The sequence below is a fragment of the Hyperolius riggenbachi genome, chromosome 6, assembly GCF_040937935.1.
Source record: "Hyperolius riggenbachi isolate aHypRig1 chromosome 6, aHypRig1.pri, whole genome shotgun sequence".
Lineage (NCBI taxonomy): Eukaryota > Metazoa > Chordata > Amphibia > Anura > Hyperoliidae > Hyperolius > Hyperolius riggenbachi.
In genome coordinates, this window is record NC_090651.1 from 223,331,080 (window position 1) to 223,347,849 (window position 16,770).

General features: G+C 43.8%; 1 protein-coding gene across 5 annotated transcripts in view; it reads right to left on the reverse strand.

Moving 5' to 3' along the window:
• The window catches only part of VPS13D (vacuolar protein sorting 13 homolog D), a 410,462-nt gene that overhangs the window by 172,181 nt on the left and 221,511 nt on the right, over positions 1 to 16,770 (reverse strand). For all 5 annotated transcript variants that reach the window (XM_068240470.1, XM_068240469.1, XM_068240471.1 and 2 more), the window contains 5 exons: positions 15,462 to 15,641; positions 13,002 to 13,112; positions 12,380 to 12,529; positions 9,144 to 9,299; positions 4,538 to 4,634 (listed from right to left, as the gene is read on the reverse strand). In XM_068240470.1, coding sequence (XP_068096571.1) covers positions 4,538 to 4,634; positions 9,144 to 9,299; positions 12,380 to 12,529; positions 13,002 to 13,112; positions 15,462 to 15,641 — 694 coding nt within the window. The remainder of the gene's footprint in view (positions 1 to 4,537; positions 4,635 to 9,143; positions 9,300 to 12,379; positions 12,530 to 13,001; positions 13,113 to 15,461; positions 15,642 to 16,770) is intronic.

The window sequence follows — 16,770 nt, forward strand, 5'->3', positions numbered from 1 at the left end:
CCCTAGCTCTTATTTGGTGCATTGCACAAAGGAAGTTGCAGGGCATGCTGGGTTGTCCTTTTTTGCTTCTCTACTTTCCCCTCAGACTTAACTAATGCAGCCTGATTGGCTGAAGCCTCTTTCCCTCCGGTTTTTCCCTTCCACACCTCTGTTCCTCTCTGATTGGCCAATATTTCTCATGCTGAGACAATGCACTTTCTATTGCAGAGCTGGGTGAGAGTGCCTGAAGACCGGGAGGAGGGCGGGCAATGCATACACAATCAAGCAGAGGAGAGTAAGGGAGGAAATGACATCAGGGTTGGCATCAAAAACGGAAACAGCTAAAATGGAGAATCCTAAAAAAGAATTTTAGCATTCTGGAAAAAGCAGGAAATTGGACAAAACCAATACAAATGAATTGGACAAAAACCACTGGTTCTCTTTAAATATCTATAATATTGAGCTGTGAGTTATCATTAGAAGTTTGTGATCAGGGCCAGTTCTAGACTTTTTGCTGCCTGAGGCAAACATGCCCCCCCATTTGGAACGATCGTACAGCACCAAAACAATTTAATCAGTATAGGTAGGTAGGTAGTCAGGTATAACTGCCTCCTGTAAGGGTAGCCAGCTATAGTTACCCCCAGTATAGTTGCCCTCAGTATAAGTAGCCAATACTGTTGCCCCTAGTATAGGTAGCCAGTATAGTTTCCCATGTATAGGTAGCTAGTATAGTTGCCCCAAGTATAACTGCCCTCACTATAGTTAGCTTGGAAGGAGGGGCAGCAGACACCACAGCTGGGGGGGGGGGGTTCAGCGACTACTCCCCCCCCCCCCCTCAGCTGGGTCCCCTCCTTCTGCTCCCTCCTCCAGATATTAGATCAGCGGCAGGAGCAGCGGACGGGGAATGACTCACCACTTTGTCATTTCAGACATCTGAGCGCTGCGTTCCACAGCTCTTCTCAGCCTTTAATGCCAAGCACAGTGAGCTGCATTGAAGGCGGAGACCTGTGGCACGCAGCACTCCGACGTCTGGAACGCACAAGTGTTAAGTCATTCCCCACCCGCTGCGCTTGATCTAACATCTGGAGGGGGAGCGTGGAAGGATGGGATCCATGTGCAGGGGGGGATCTTCCCCCCCTTCCCGCCACTGTGTCTGCTGCTCCTCTTTCCTGTGCTGCTACACCCTCCTGCTCATGGCAGCCGGTCCCCCTTCACTTCGAGGCCTGGGGCAATCGGGATGCCGCCCTGATGCATGGCGCCGCCTGAGGAAGTGTCGTCACCTGGCGTCATGGGAAGCCCACCCCTGTTTGTGATATCACAAAGCGGATAATGCATTTTAGGTAGTGGCATAGTCTGGGGGATTACAACTGATTACAATGCAAACCTGCAATCGCTAGGTGATTGTGATTTGTGGTTCCGAGTGTGAATGGGGCCTAATAGACCTCCAGGAAAGCCGATCTGGCATAGTTATCTGATGCTTCACTGCATACATAGATCTAGAGTGAATGCAGCACTGCAGCATCACTGTTGCCAGGCAACAAGTAAGGAGGTGGTCCTGTCTGCTGCTAAGCTACATGGAAACTGCTTGTGTGCCAACAACATATTGTTCATCAAACAAATAACGATAATGGCACACGCCAGTGCGTACGTATTATGGCGCCGCCAATGAGCTGTGCGCACGGTGAGCCAAATGACAGCTCACCTTGCTGTCGCTCAAATCCCCAGCAGCGCTAAATACTATTCCCCCTCCAAGTTGTAGCAACTGTCTTTCCTGCAAGACCTGATGTGTGCTCATAACAGCTCCACTGTGGTGTCGAGACTGAAGGTGTCACAGATTGGACCAGATCAGAGTGGGAAAGGCACTGCTGCTGTGGTTGCATGTGATTGCACTCCACAACAGCTAGGATTTACAAAAAAAAAAAAAAAATCCTCTCACTATTTAGGGATGGTTGGTACAAAATGAGACAGATAGCCTCCTTCATGCATCTATCAACACTATATATTGCCACTATTACATGCCGTTCTTTAATCTGGCTATTTAAAGGCAATACACACCTTCAGCCAGGTAGCTTGGACAACTGATGCCTGTAAAATGAGTTAACTAGGCCAGACGCTTTGTTGCCTGTAGTAAGTGAATTATCAACTCTGCCTCATTTGAGCTAAAAAATGTAACTTGTGCTAACAATGAAACATCCCTAAACACAAAAAAAGTTTAGTTCAGACAGCCTTAATTTTATTTTAAAACTAAAATTCTCTTCCTTCATTTCATCTGTAAAAAACACATTGCAGTAGCTTGTTCAGCTTAGCAGACTGCATTTACTATGTACAGTAAAAGAAAAAGTGCAGCCAATTAACCACTTCAACCCTCAGTGTATTTTCCCCTTATGGACCAGAACAATTTTCACCTGTCAGCGCTCCTCCCATTCTTTTGCCAATAACTTAATCACAACTAAATAATCTGTATCTTGTTTTTTTCGCCACCAATTAGGCTTTCTTTGGGAGGTACATTATTCAAAAAAATTATTTGATTCTAAATGCATTTTAATTGGAATAATAAGAAAAAAACATTGAAAAAAATCATTATTTCTCAGTCTTTGGCCATTTTAGTATTAAAATAAAACGGACTACTGTGGATAAAAGGTACACATTTTATTTGCCCATCTGTCCCGGTTATTGCAACGGTTAAAGAATGTTCCTATTACAATGTATGGCGCCAATATTTTATTTGTAAATAAAGGTGCATTTTTTCAGTTTTGCGTTCATAACTAATTACAAGCCTGTAAATGAAAAATTAACAGTAATATACTGTACGTGAATCGGAAGTAATGCGTGGCAATGTAACAACAGGAAGATACAATGAATGCAGGCATCTCATAGACGCCGGCATACATTGAATCAGAGACTTAGATTAATGAATGGGAACTGTGTTCCTGTTCATTAATCCGTGGGCTAACAAACGACGGTAAGCAGGCGGGACTGCGCACAGCGTCGGTAGCGGCGGAGTTGCGTATATCTACTCCCCTAGACCTAAGATGAAGTTTACAGGGGCGTAGATATAATGTACCTGATGCAACAAGTGGTTAAAGTACAGGAGTCTTATGATCCAGGAGGTATGTACCATGGAGTCCTCTCTACTTCTATCACACAAAATGTTGGCAAGACATCATGCACAGATCCACAGAAGTGTATGCACATCATAATAGTAAGCCAATCTTTGGCTGTCAAACTTGTGTACGTTAAAAATGGGCGCTGGGAAAAAAGGGCGCGGGGTTTTAAATGATAAGCATGGATAACGTTTAAAAATATATTGTACTATTTTTCGTTTATAAATAATGTTTTATAAAGTTATAAATCATTAAATAATGTGCATGAAATCGGCAATTGTGAAAACGTTAATCTTCTGTTTAAAAAGTGAAATGCATAATAACGTTTAAAAAAAAATTAGTAAGTAACCCTCCCTGTACCTACCCCTAACCCCCGTATTGGTGCCTAAACCGAAGACCCCCCTGGTGGTGCCTAAACCTAAGACCCCCTGGTGGTGCCTAAACCTAAGACCCCCCTGGTGGTGCCTAAACCTAAGACCCCCCTGGTGGTGCCTAAACCTAAGACTCCCCTGATGGTGCCTAAACCTAAGACCCCCCTGGTGGTGCCTAAACCTAAGTCTCCCCTGGTGGTGCCTAAACCTAAGACCCTCCTTAGTGATCACTGTATTGTGTGTAGAATAATGTTTTAGAAACAGTAAGGGCCCGTTTCCACTATCACGAATTCGCATGCGTTGCCCGCATGCGAATTCGCATAGCCAGTGCAAGTGGATGGGACTGTTTCCACTTGTGCGTTTCCCCGCACGTTTTTCTGTGCAGAAAAAATCTGCAGGGTAGGGCCCTCAGAATTCGCCTGCGTGTGGAATGCAGGCGAATCGCACGCAATGTATTTAATAGGGAAATCGCATGCGTTTTCCCCATGCGGTTTTTGCCGCGATTTCGCATGCGATTTCGCATAGGTACCCATGTTAATTCACACAGGCAGTGACATGGTTAAAATCGCATCACCCTTACCTATGCGAAATCGCATGCGAAAAAAATCGCGGCAAAAACGCATGCGGAATCGCACCCGCATGCGATTTGCCTGCGGTGATTCGCCGGCGATTCCGCAACGCTATAGTGGAAACGGGCCCTAAGGGATAAAATATATTACAATTTACGTTACGTACTGATCATTTATTTTGTAAATAATAATGTTTTACAAACAGTAAGGGATAACATTTAAAATAATGTTTTATTGAAATAGGAAACGTAAACCATCACAGGCAGTTATAAAACATTAAAAATCTTCGGGCGCCGTTGGAAAACGTTATTCTCGGGCGCCCTTTTTTCCTGTTCGGCGCCCAGTAAACAATATTTATTATGGGAGTGAATGGCGGCGCCCGATTTGTCCACTAGCCACCTGCGCCCTTTTTACTGTTTCCGTCAAACTTATCTACCACTACTGCTGTAACAAAACAATCACTTATAGTAACATACAAAAGGCTATAATGCAGATGGAACTAGTTATTACATACCTGCTTCTGACTTCCCAACACCAAAATAGCTGAGCAGTTTAAGAAGCAGCTTCTCCTCAATCTGAACAGTATACTTCTGTGCTGTGATCAGAAGGTGCTGATGATAAAAGAGGCAAAGAATGGATTTAGTTCTAGAGCTGTCAGTGTTTTGTTTTTTTTCTCTCTAATCACTTAGCCTAGTCCAACTTCAGCATCATCAACTGTATCATGCCCGGCCTGTCCATCACAAACTGTTTATTTTAAAGTGGAACTAAACTCAGAACTTCCTCTTTGTTCTAAAGGCAGAGCCGCAGCTTGAGAACCTTTACATACAAAATATTGTCATTACAATTTATGGAAAGCCTAAAGATCTACATTTAAAGCTTTGACTACCAGAGCCCAGTTCTAAATAGGATTGCAACTGGACATATGTTTATCTCATGTTACAGGTCACTTTATGTATTCTTTAAATGGTCTTTGGGGCTAGAGCAGGGTTTACTGAAGAATGGGAGAAAGACCTTTGTTCATACTAAGCTTCAATTATGGTGGTAATTACACATTTACATGCACTCACACACTGTGTGGCATATGTCTAGAAATATTTATCAATGGCTAAACAGAATGATGTGTGATGGTTAAAACTATGGTCTGTTAGTGTCTACAGACCCCAATACAATGGACACTACAGGAAAAGACCCCAACTCTCTAACATAATAGTAATAAACTGGTCACCCAGTTATAGAAATTAACTAGAAGTGTGGGTGAGTTTGCAACCAAATTCTTGGATGTTACAACCATTACACCGCATTGTAGCTGTGACAGTAGTTGGCTCAAGCCATGAATGATTATGATTATAGATGCCATTCTGACACTAAAAAGGCTATGAGTACATCACATCTGACCAAAGATCAATAAACAAAAGGTGAATTTAAACAACAGGTGATCCTGCGTGTATACTGTATACTAGCTGATGACCCGGCTTTGCCTGGGTATGTACTTGGCTGGCGTTGGCTCCACCCACTTTTTCTAACCCTATCACACAATTACTCAAAGTTTGTGAGCTTTGGCATCAATAATTTGTATATTCCCATAGAAATTAATCAAATCAGATTGGCTGTTTGTGACTCCACCCCTCTCCAGCATTTGAACCCCAGTCACCCAATGACCAACTGTAGCAAGTTTGAGGCATCTGCTATTAACAGTGTAAAAATGGCAGCAATTTAAATATTCTCCTTGAAAATCAACAGGTGAATTTTTATTGGCAATTATAGGCTCCACCCACTTCCCTGAATATTAATCTCAGTCACCCAGTGACCATCTGGGCAAAGTTTGAGAACCCTGCCATTAAAAGTGTAAGAAGGCCTGCAGTTTATATTTTCCCAGTGAAATTTGTTTTTGGTTCTGCCCACTTTTTGTAACCTTGACACACAGTCACTCACTGACCAAGTCTGTGAGCTTTGTGGTTCTTGGCATCAATAATTTGTATTTTCCCAGTAAAAAACAAAACAAATCTGATTGGCTGTTTGTGGCTCCATCCCATTTTCTGAATTTGAACCCCAGTGACCCAATAACCCACTGTACCAAGTTTGAGGCTTGTGCCATTAACAGTGCAAGAATGGCAGCAAATTAAATATTCCCCTTGAAAATCAACAGGCAAATTTTGATTGGCTTTTTTAGGCTCCAGCCACTTTTCTGAATATTAATTTCAGGCACCCAGTGACCAACTGTGCAAAGTTTGAGAACCCTGCCATTAACAGTGAAGAAGGGCTGCAATTTACATTTTCCAAGGGAAATCTGTTTTTGATTCCACTCATTTGTTTAACCCTAACACACAGCCACTCAATGACCAAGTTTGAAAGCTTTCGGGTTCCTGGCATTAAAATTGTGTGAATGGAAGCAGTTTATCCAGCAAGGAAATCTTATTGGCTGTTTGTGGCTCTGCCCATTTAGTGAATTTGAACCTCAGTCACTTATTGACTGACTGTACCAGGTTTCAGGCCTCTGCCATTAACAGCGTAAGAATGGCTGCAGTTTATATTTGACCAGTGAAATTTGGTTTTGGCTCCACCCACTTTTTGTAACCTTGACACACAGTCACTCAATTACCAAGTCAGGCCTGGTGCACACCAAAACCAGCTAGCAGATCCGCAAAATGCTAGCAGATTTTGAAACGCTTTTTCTTATTTTTCTGTAGCGTTTCAGCTAGCATTTTGTGGTTTTGGGAAGCGTTTTTGGTGTAGTAGATTTTGATATCTTGTTACAGTAAAGCTGTTACTGAACAGCTTCTGTAACAAAAACGCCTGGAAAACTGCTCTGATCTGCCGTTTTCCAGAGCGGTTTGCGTTTTTCCTATACTTTACATTGGAGGCAGAAACGCCTCCGCAATCCAAAATCTGCAGCAGCCCAGGAGTATACATTTCAGCAAAACGCCTCCTGCTCTGGTGTGCACCAGCCCATTGAAATACATTACCCAAGCGTACCCGCAGCCGCAAGCGGATCGCAAAACGCTGCCGAGCCGCTCTGGTGTGCACTAGGCCTTTGTGAGCTTTCAGGTTCCTGGCATCAAGAATGTGTGAATGGAAGCAGTTTATCCAGAAAGGAAATCTGATTAGCTGTTTTTGGCTCTGCCCCTTTAGTGAATTTGAACATCAGTCACCCAATGACCGACTGTAGCACGTTTGAAGATACTGCCATTAACAGTGTAAGAATGGCAGTAGTTTCAATATTCCCCTTGAAAATCAATAGGTGAATTTTGATTGGCTGTTGTAGGCTCCACCCACTTTTCTGAATCTTAATCGCCTTCACTCAGTGACCAAGTGTGCCAAGTTTGAGAGCCCTGCGATTAACAGTGTAAGAATGGCTGCAGTTTACATTTTCCCATTGAAGTTGAGTGGCTGAAATTTGATTGGCTGTTTTATGCTCCGCCCACTTTTCCTGGATTTGTAACCACGATCACCAAGTGACCAACTGTGCCAAGTGTGGGGACTCTGGCTTGATTACTGTGAGAATGGCAGCATTTTACATTTTTCCATTGACATGAATGGGTGGAATCTGATTTGCTGTTTGTAGCTCCGCCCACGTGTGCAGGGGGGCCGCGAGACCCCCAGAACATATCATCCCAGGTAGTAAGGGATCTGTGTACCAAGTTTCGTTCAAATCGGTCAAGACGATTTCGCGTGATTGTGGCACATACACACATACATCCGATTTTATATATATAGATTCCTGCGTATAAGACTACTTTTTAACCCCTGAAAATCTTCTGAAAAGTTGGGGGTCGTCTTATACGCCGGGTGTCATTGATGCCTGTTACCGCTTCTCAGATCTCCCTGCTGAGGGAGCGCAATCTATTCTTCCATACCGCTCTGATAAACAGGTAGACAAGGAGAGCTGACCATTCTACTTAACCTCCTGCCGCCCGCGTCACGCCAGTAGGCGTGGCCGCGGCGGCAGCCCCAGGACCGCCTAACGCCAATTGGCGTAAAGTCCTGGGGCTCTGTTTAGCATGAGATCGCGCGCATGGTGCGCGCGCATCTCATGCTCGGAGGGCGGAGCTCCGCCCTGCCTTCAGTCTCTGTTAGACGGCGATCACGCCGTCTATTTACTTGGTGCAGCGCTGCGATGAGCAGCAGCGCTGCACTGGGGACAGCCGTGTGACACGGCTGTCCCCATGGGGGACAAGAGAGCGATCGGCTCTCATAGGCAGAAGCCTATGACAGCCGATCGCCGTAATTGGCCGGCTGTGGGGAGGGAGGGAGCGAGGGAGGGAAAGGAATTAAAGGAAGAGGTTTTTTTTTAAAAAAAGTGACAACAAATATTTATTTAAAAAAAAATAAACATGGGGGGAGCGATCAGACCCCACCAACAGAGAGCTCTGTTGGTGGGGAGAAAAGGGGGGGGGGGAATCACTTGTGTGCTGAGTTGTGCGGCCCTGCAGCTTGGCCTTAAAGCTGCAGTGGCCAATTTTGCTAAAAATGGCCTGGTCACTAGGGGGGTTTAGCCCTGCAGTCCTCAAGTGGTTAAGGAGAGTTGACCAATGCAACAAGTCAATTGACTATATACTGTTATATGCTGTTATATATTGGGTAACACATACAGTACTGCACCAGTATCTGTTCATACACAGCACCAGTACATGATTTTTTTATTTTTATTTGGTGTGCGTTGGAAAAGGGGTAGTCTTATACGGCGAGTATATCCCAAACTCTATATTTTAACTGGAAAAATTGGGAGGGGGGCGTCTTATACGCCCAGTCGTCTTATATGCCGGAATAAACGGCTTTTTATATTCTTATAGTGCCCATACATGGTTCAATTGTTTCATTTTTTTCGATTCAATAATTTCAGTCGATTATTCTGTTTATTTGTTTTATTTTCGACTGTCATTCAATTTCCTCATTTTGGTCAAATAAACGGGAAAATCAAACTTTTTTTTCTTGTACCGTGTATGGGCACCACCAGAGTTGCAGGCTACTAAACTAAAGGCTTCCTTACTCACGCAACCTAAAATCTTTTAGCTGAAGTTACATATTTATTTTGGTGCTAAAATTGTTGTTTCTAAGATGGACAAACTGATGAATGTAAAACCACAGGATTTAGTTTGAAGTGCTCCTTACTAAACCTTTACCTTGTACAGATCCGTGAGAGCATTCTTGCTGGGCAACTTCATTGCACTGACTTGTATCGCTGGGCCGAACCCAAACTCCAAATCTGAACTGTCTATAGACCTTGGTGTTACATAGAGCACTGCTGGCTGAGTGGTACCAATTAGCTGGTTATCAACCTAATATTACAAAAGAAAAACAGAAACATGACACAATGATTAAAGACTATGAAAATACCTAAGAATTCTACTAAACATGGATCTCTACATTTTGGAAGTGCAATTTTGGGTTTTGCACTGTAGATATCTTTAGGCACAAAAGTTGGGGCTTGGCACACTCCTGTCTTCAATATAGTAATAATTTTAAAGTGCACAACAGCACAATTAGAAAAAGACTGAACAAGTATGGCTGTGTTTGGAAAGGAAGGAGAAATATACTTCTCTCTACAATGACCATAGCAGTATGACTCAGGTTTGCCAAGCTGTATCTGAATGAACCACAAGACTTCTGAATCAATGTCCACTAGACAGAAAACCAAACACAGCATATCATTGAAATACCCCATTGCAACTATCAAGCACAGTGGTGGATGAGAGATCATTTGGCCTTGTTTTGCAGCCACAGGACTTGAGCACCTTGCATTCACTGAGTCTACCCTAAACTCCGCTCCATAAAGTATTCTCAAGTTAAATGTGAGGCCTTCTCTGTGGACAAAAATTGTGCAACATGAATGATACTAAACACACCAGAAAATCATTAACACAATGGATGGAAAATAAAACAATCAAGATGTAATGGACCAAAGTCCAGATGCAAATGTTGTTAAGAACAGTGGTCCAAAACTCCTCCAAAAAGATTTTAGAAACTGATAAAGGCGTCAATTCACCAGAGAGGATTTACTAAGAGAAAAAAGGTAGGTAGTTTATCTCATGAGGTATTTTAACACCCTGGAGTCAATTCACCAGTGTGAGAGGACAGAGAGAAAAATGTTCGATAGCAGGGGATAATGGAGAGATATGCATGAGGAAAGTGTGAGAAAGCAGAGAGTTAGGTAATCGGTATTAATGATTTACATGGGATACTTTTCCTCTCTGTAAGCTTGAAAGTGAAGCATTGTGGGTAGTAGGCGGAGTTTTACCACTACATGACCAGAGTATTCCCGCCTTTTACTGCCGGATCATATCATAAATCATATCACGAGTGAGTCTGAACTTCTTCACCACCTCTGTCTCAGTAAAATTATCAAGAACGGTTCTCTCACGAAAAATACGAGGGGCGATTAAACAGACCCTCCTCCTGCGCCTTCGTCTCCTCATAATAAAAGCAAGCTCTAAGGCCTAGTGCACACCAGAGCGGTTCGGCTGCGTTTTGCGATCCGCTTGCGGCTGTGGATACGCTTGGGTAATGTATTTCAATGGGCTGGTGAACACCAGAGCGGGAGGCGTTTTTTGCAGAAACGCATACTCCCGGGCTGCTGCAGATTATGGATTGCGGAGGCGTTTCTGCCTCAATGTTAAGTATAGGAAAAACGCAAACCGCTCTGAAAAACGGCACTTCAGAGCGGTTTGCCAGACTGTTTTTGTTACAGTAGCTGTTCAGTAACAGCTTTACTGTAACAATACATGAAATCTACTACACCAAAAACGCTTCACAAAACCGCAAAATGCCAGCTGAAACGCTACAGAAAAATAAGAAAAAGCGTTTCAAAATCTGCTAGCATTTTGCGGATCTGCTAGCGGTTTTTGATGTGCACCAGGCCTAACAGAGTAAGCTCAAAAGGCTCCATCTTCCACACAGCAGCTGCTGTGTGAAAACCACGATATCTCCAGGTTCATTCAGGGGATAAAGAGATGAAAAAATAACGAATGGCCACACCCCCTTTCTTCCCTGGTGAATTGTGATTTGGAGAAAAACTAACTACTAACTATCACTTATTTATCTCATACTTATCTCACATCTATCTCTTGCATTTCTCTCTATCGATATTTTCCCCTATACTTCTGGAGAATTGCTATTTGGAGATATCACAGGAGGTAAATTACCTCCCAAGAGATAAATAGGTTGGTAACCTCTGGTGAATTGACGCCAAAGTCATAGAGAAAATGATTGCTTGAAGTTATTGCTCCTAAAAATAGCTTTACAAGCTACTGAATCAAGGTGTATAATTAGTTTTTTCATGTTTTGGCTTCATATTTGTTAATGATATGGTGGAATGTGTTGAGTGTTGTTTTACATCTGAGGTTAGATGTAAGGGTCATGATGTCTAAAACCTTAGACTCTAAATAGGGTGTACCTTCTTTTTTATGACTGTAGATCACAGATTGTAGATTAAATGCTTAATTTAGGTGTGTTTTTTATTTGAATAATAGTAGACCAGTTCCCAGATATCTGTAGATGACTAATCTGCCTGTCAATGTATTTTATGAAAATGACGAACCATTCAGCTTCTGATTCTGAGGTAAAGATTCCACCCTTTCCAGTGGTTTCTTGGCTGTGTTTCCTCATTAGACATTTCAAATTCTGCTTTATCATTCTGCATTACTGCATTACTGTTGCTCTTATAAGCATACGGTCTCCAATAAACAAATCAAGCAACCTTCCTCTTTCCCATTAACCTCCTGGGCGATACAATAATATCACCAGGGGGCAGCGCAGCACTTTAAAATTATTTTTTTTTAAAAGCATGTAGCTAGCCTAGCGCTAGCTACATGATAGCCGCTGTGCAGCGGCATCCTCCCACCCCCTCCGATCGCCTCCGGCGATCAGAGCAAACAGGAAGTCCCGTTCAGAACGGGATTTCCTGTTTGGCTTCCCCTATCGCCATGGCGACGATCAGGATGACGTCATCGACGTCAGAGGGAGTCTCGATTCACCCCTCAGCGCTGCCTGGCACTGATTGGCCAGGCTGCACGCGGGATCTGGGGAGGGGGCGGGTAGCGGCAAATCAGCGCGGAGCGGCGGCGATCGGTATATACACGCAGCCAGCAAAGTGGTAGCTGCGTGCAACAACAAAAAAAAAATTATGCAAATCGGTCCACCAGGGCCTGAGAAATCCTCTGCGGCGGCTTACCCCGAGCTCAGCTTGGGATTATCGCCCAGAGGGTTAAGGCATTCCTCTTACATATCACTTTAGACATGATCTAATATAATGAAAATACTGACTGCATTTAGCAATTGTAATGGCATGGAAGAGTTACATCTGCTCTTGGCCTAAGTCTATTATTATGCAGAATATAATGGTGATCTATAAAAGCATTACCTGGACATTTTGGATATTGAGCTCCAGCACCTGATTGGCAGTCTGATGTGTATAGTGGACATCAATGCCCATGAGGCTTGCAAACACCAGCTCTTCCGGAAGCTTATTAATCAGTGAGATGCCTATTCCTTGCACTAACTTCACAGTCACCTGGGATTTAAAGTAACCAGAAAATACAGCATCACATCAGTTCAGCTAAAAAATGTATAAGTATTCATATAAACAAGTTCTAAATTTCCAGCATAACTTTGCGTCAGCTCAACAACTGCATCCAGTCTTAGGCCTCCTTCACAGTATACACGTTGCAGTGCACATTTCAGCAATGCCTGTACAGCTCTGGGCATCCCTGCGGTCGTAGGGGCTGCTCCCCAGAAATTATGCCCCAGTAGCTGTACATAAAGGAGGTTCAGAGTGTCCACTACCTTCTTACTAATAGTTGAGTGCAAAGAAAGCTAGCATTCACAATTAAACTTACAGAGCTACTGAGGGGTAACCTAAGGAAATTCACAGAAATCACAGGTATGTCTACGTAATACAATCCATTCAAGTATTTCAGTGATACAGAAATTAACTGATCTTTTTTCCTTGAGAAAATGGAGGTTTGTTTAAACTCAGGGCAAACCTCTAACTCGTGGTCTTCATCTGGACTCTTGAATTTCCTCAGCTCCAGCTGTGCCAGTTCATCCACTTCATTGGAAAGACGATTGTCTGTGCGGTGACTGATGTCAGTTATCTGGAAAGGAAATAAAACCATGGTGTTATTATTAAGTATGTACGTATTACTCTAGATCAGGAGTCTCAAACTCGCAGCCCGCGGGCCATTTGCGGCCCTCGATACAATATTTTGTGGCCCTCTTGCGGCCCTCGATACAATATTTTGTGGCCCTCGCCGGCAAAAGCTTCCTTATAGTTCGCTTCAGTGCTCCCAAGTAATCCGCCGCATCCCCGCCGCTAAACGATTCAAATTGCCCGGGGGGCAATCCGCAGGCATTTCCTGGAAGGGGCAGAGCTTTCAGCTTCAGCTCTGCCCCTCCTGACGTCAATCGTGGCGCATCGTCGCCTCTGCCCGCCCCTCTCTGTGAAGGAAGAGTGAGAGGGGTGGGCAGAGGCAGCGATGCGCCGCGATTGTGAAATTCCTTATGCGGCCCAGCCTCATCCTGACTTTGCCTCATGCGGCCCCCAGGTAAATTGAGTTTAAGACCCCTGCTCTAGATCATTAAAATAGGCAGCTTATGCCTGAAGCTTTTCAGATCCTTTAGTTATGAAGTCTTCAGAATAAATGTTCCACCTTGAGAGATCAAGGAACTTCTGTCTGTGTTTGTGGTCACTGAAAGGATGCTGAAAAATTTTAAGGGCTACAAAAAGATGTCTAAAGAGCTCAATTTCAACCTCATTAAGTTGGTGTACATTCAAAAGGTTTTCCCACAAATATCTGCAGAAATGGGCCAGCTCACTAGATATAGCAGGGTAAAATCCAATGAGGACATCTTAAAATAGTGGGCGCCAGGGCTACCCACCATGCAAATAATTCACTATTTATCAGTAGCCTTAGGTGCCCAAATGTCACTTTATTGCAGGTAATTGTGGTTTTGCAGTAGGGGTGTTAAGGTTTAGCTGCCACAAAGGTATATTTTAACTATTGCAATTAAAGAGACTCCGAAGTCTCATGAAAACATCTTTTTATTTAAAAAATGTGTTTAACATGCTGGCCTTACCTAAAACGTTGCATCCCCGCTGCTGTAATCTAACTAAATCCCCCAAAACTCCCCAGGGGGCAATCCGGGGAGCGCTTCCATGAAAGGCAGAGCTGTAAGCCGCAGCTCTGCCTCTCAGCGCGTCTATCAGCCCAAATGCCGCCTCTCCCCCATCCCTCTCAGTCTTCCTTCACTGAGAGGGGCGGGGGAGAGGCGGAGATCTGCCGCTGATAGATGCGAATGGAGGCAGAGCTGCAGTTGAAAGCTCTGCCTCCAACAGCAGCAAAATCCACGACCAAGAAAGTCATGGATTTTGCGGGGGAGAGGGAGGGGGGTTTTAGTTAGATTACAGCCGCGGAGTTGCAGCATTTTAGGTAGGGCTAGCATGTTAAACACATTTTTTTAATTAAAAGATGATTTTTATGACACTTCAGTGTCTCTTTAAAGGGATACTGTAGGGGGGTCGGGGGAAAATGAGTTGAACTTACCCGTGGCTTCTAATGGTCCCCCGCAGACATCCTGTACCCGCGCAGCCACTCACCGATGCTCCGGCCCCGCCTCCGCGTCACTTCTGGAATTTCAGACTTTAAAGTCGGCAAACCACTGTGCCTGTGTTGCCGTGTCCTCACTCCCGCTGATGTCACCAGGAGCATACTGTGCAGGCCCAGACCATACTGGGCCTGTGCAGTACGCTCCACTGGGCCTGTGCAGTACGCTCCTGGTGACATCAGCGGGAGAGAGCACACGGAAATGCAGGCGCAGTGGTTTTCAGACTTTAAAGTCTGAAATTCCAGAAGTGTACTGGAGACGGGGCCAGAGCATCGGTGAGGGTGGCTGCGCGGGTACAGGTTGTCTGCGGGGGACCAATAGAAGCCGCAGGTAAGTTCAACTCATTTTCCCCCGACCCCCCTACAGTATCCCTTTAAGCAATAGAATATTGGTAATTATACCAATATTCTACTAGTGGAAATCATCTGCACCCTTTTTACATATACACTTCCTCCTGGCTGCCAGTTGTCCTATGCTGCCATCTTATGGCTCCCGATCACATGACATGCATCAGGAGCTGGACGATGGCAGGATAGAACATGCGGTTGCCGGGAGGAAGAGGAGATCAGATGTGGCGTGAAACAGGTAAATATTACAGTAATTGCTACGCCAGTAGAATTATGGCTCTGTTGAAGTTATGTTTTAAGAACCGCAATGTTATGAAACAGCTGTGGTAATTATGAGCAAAAAATTAGTTGGTAAGACTTGAGGACTGGCGCTGTGAAGCAACAGATATCACATAACCCTACAGTATTGCGCAAATATGCAGCTATATATAGTAAGGTCCACTGAGACTTATTCCTCTCTCTCCCAGAAAGCAACAAAACATAAAGCTGTACCTGTAACACTCTGGTAGGGCCATCTGGAATAACTTTGACAGACAGAATGCCAGAGCCTGGCCTCATCTTCTGGTTTATAAATTGCTGTTCTTCAGGGACTGAGCCCAGCAATTCTAGAGTGGAATCAGGACCAAGTACCACTTCAGCTCCATCATACAATCCTGACACCCCATTCCGGGCCTAAAAACAAAACACACATGCATTACAGAGATGGACAAAGTCAAAGCAGAACTGATGAAAACAAACTGAAGAAATAACTAGTAGATGCTAAGAGAAGCACATATAAAATGACCCTAGGCCAGTAAGAGGAGAAATCACTAGAAGTTTCACTGGTTTGGGCATTCAGAGAGATTAACACTTATAATCAACTACAAGAGTTATAAATATCTCCTCTAGATTTCTGGCCAATTCACCTGTGTGAATATAAGAAAAAAAAAGCAGTGAGCAATTCACTGTAGCTTGAAGGGCAATAGCATTATTTGTGAAGAAAAATGTATGTCTGAGAATAAATATCCACCATTGTTAACATAGACGTTCTCAAATATGAGATTCTGATTTATGGTCCTAATGTTCTATTTACCATTACTACAAAACATACATTGAATGACATCATAAGCTTATTTTTAGTTCATGGAAAAAACTGGCAGTGCTCCTAATCAGGCTGCAACTGAAATGAAACCGACAGAGGCATGCACCGACCCCAAGGGACTTCAATACACACCTTGAATACAAATCAGATGCAAAACTATCCACTAAACCCTAATCTAAATAAAATTAATGCAAACTGATACACACGGATGCAGCTAGCCATAAGTACAAAACTTACAAAAAAGTATTTTTAGTACGTTTGATTTGACTTTTGTGCTAACCCCACAATACATACAAATAAGCATTTTGTATAGGGTTAATGTCATAAAAAACACGTAACAAGAGATAACCCTTTGAAATTTAACTTCCCAAAATATTGCACACCTCACACATATACAGAAATTAATATGACCTATCGATTGAGGTGTAAAATAGCATTGCCAAAATACACTAGAAGATGATAGCTATTGACTAGCAGTAAGTTTCAACCTTAACAGGTCTAGCTTAACACTTATTATATGTACATATATGGCATAGACACAGGGCCGGCCCGCTCATGAGGCGGGGTGAAACTTTTGCCTCGGGCGGCAAACTTCTAGGGGCGGCATCTGTCCGTCCGTGGGTGCGGGGGGCGCTGCCGAGCTGGAGGGGTAGCGGGTAGGACGGGGGTATTGGGCCTAGCGGTGGGGAGGGGGGTCGGACCCCCCCCCTCCCTCGCCTG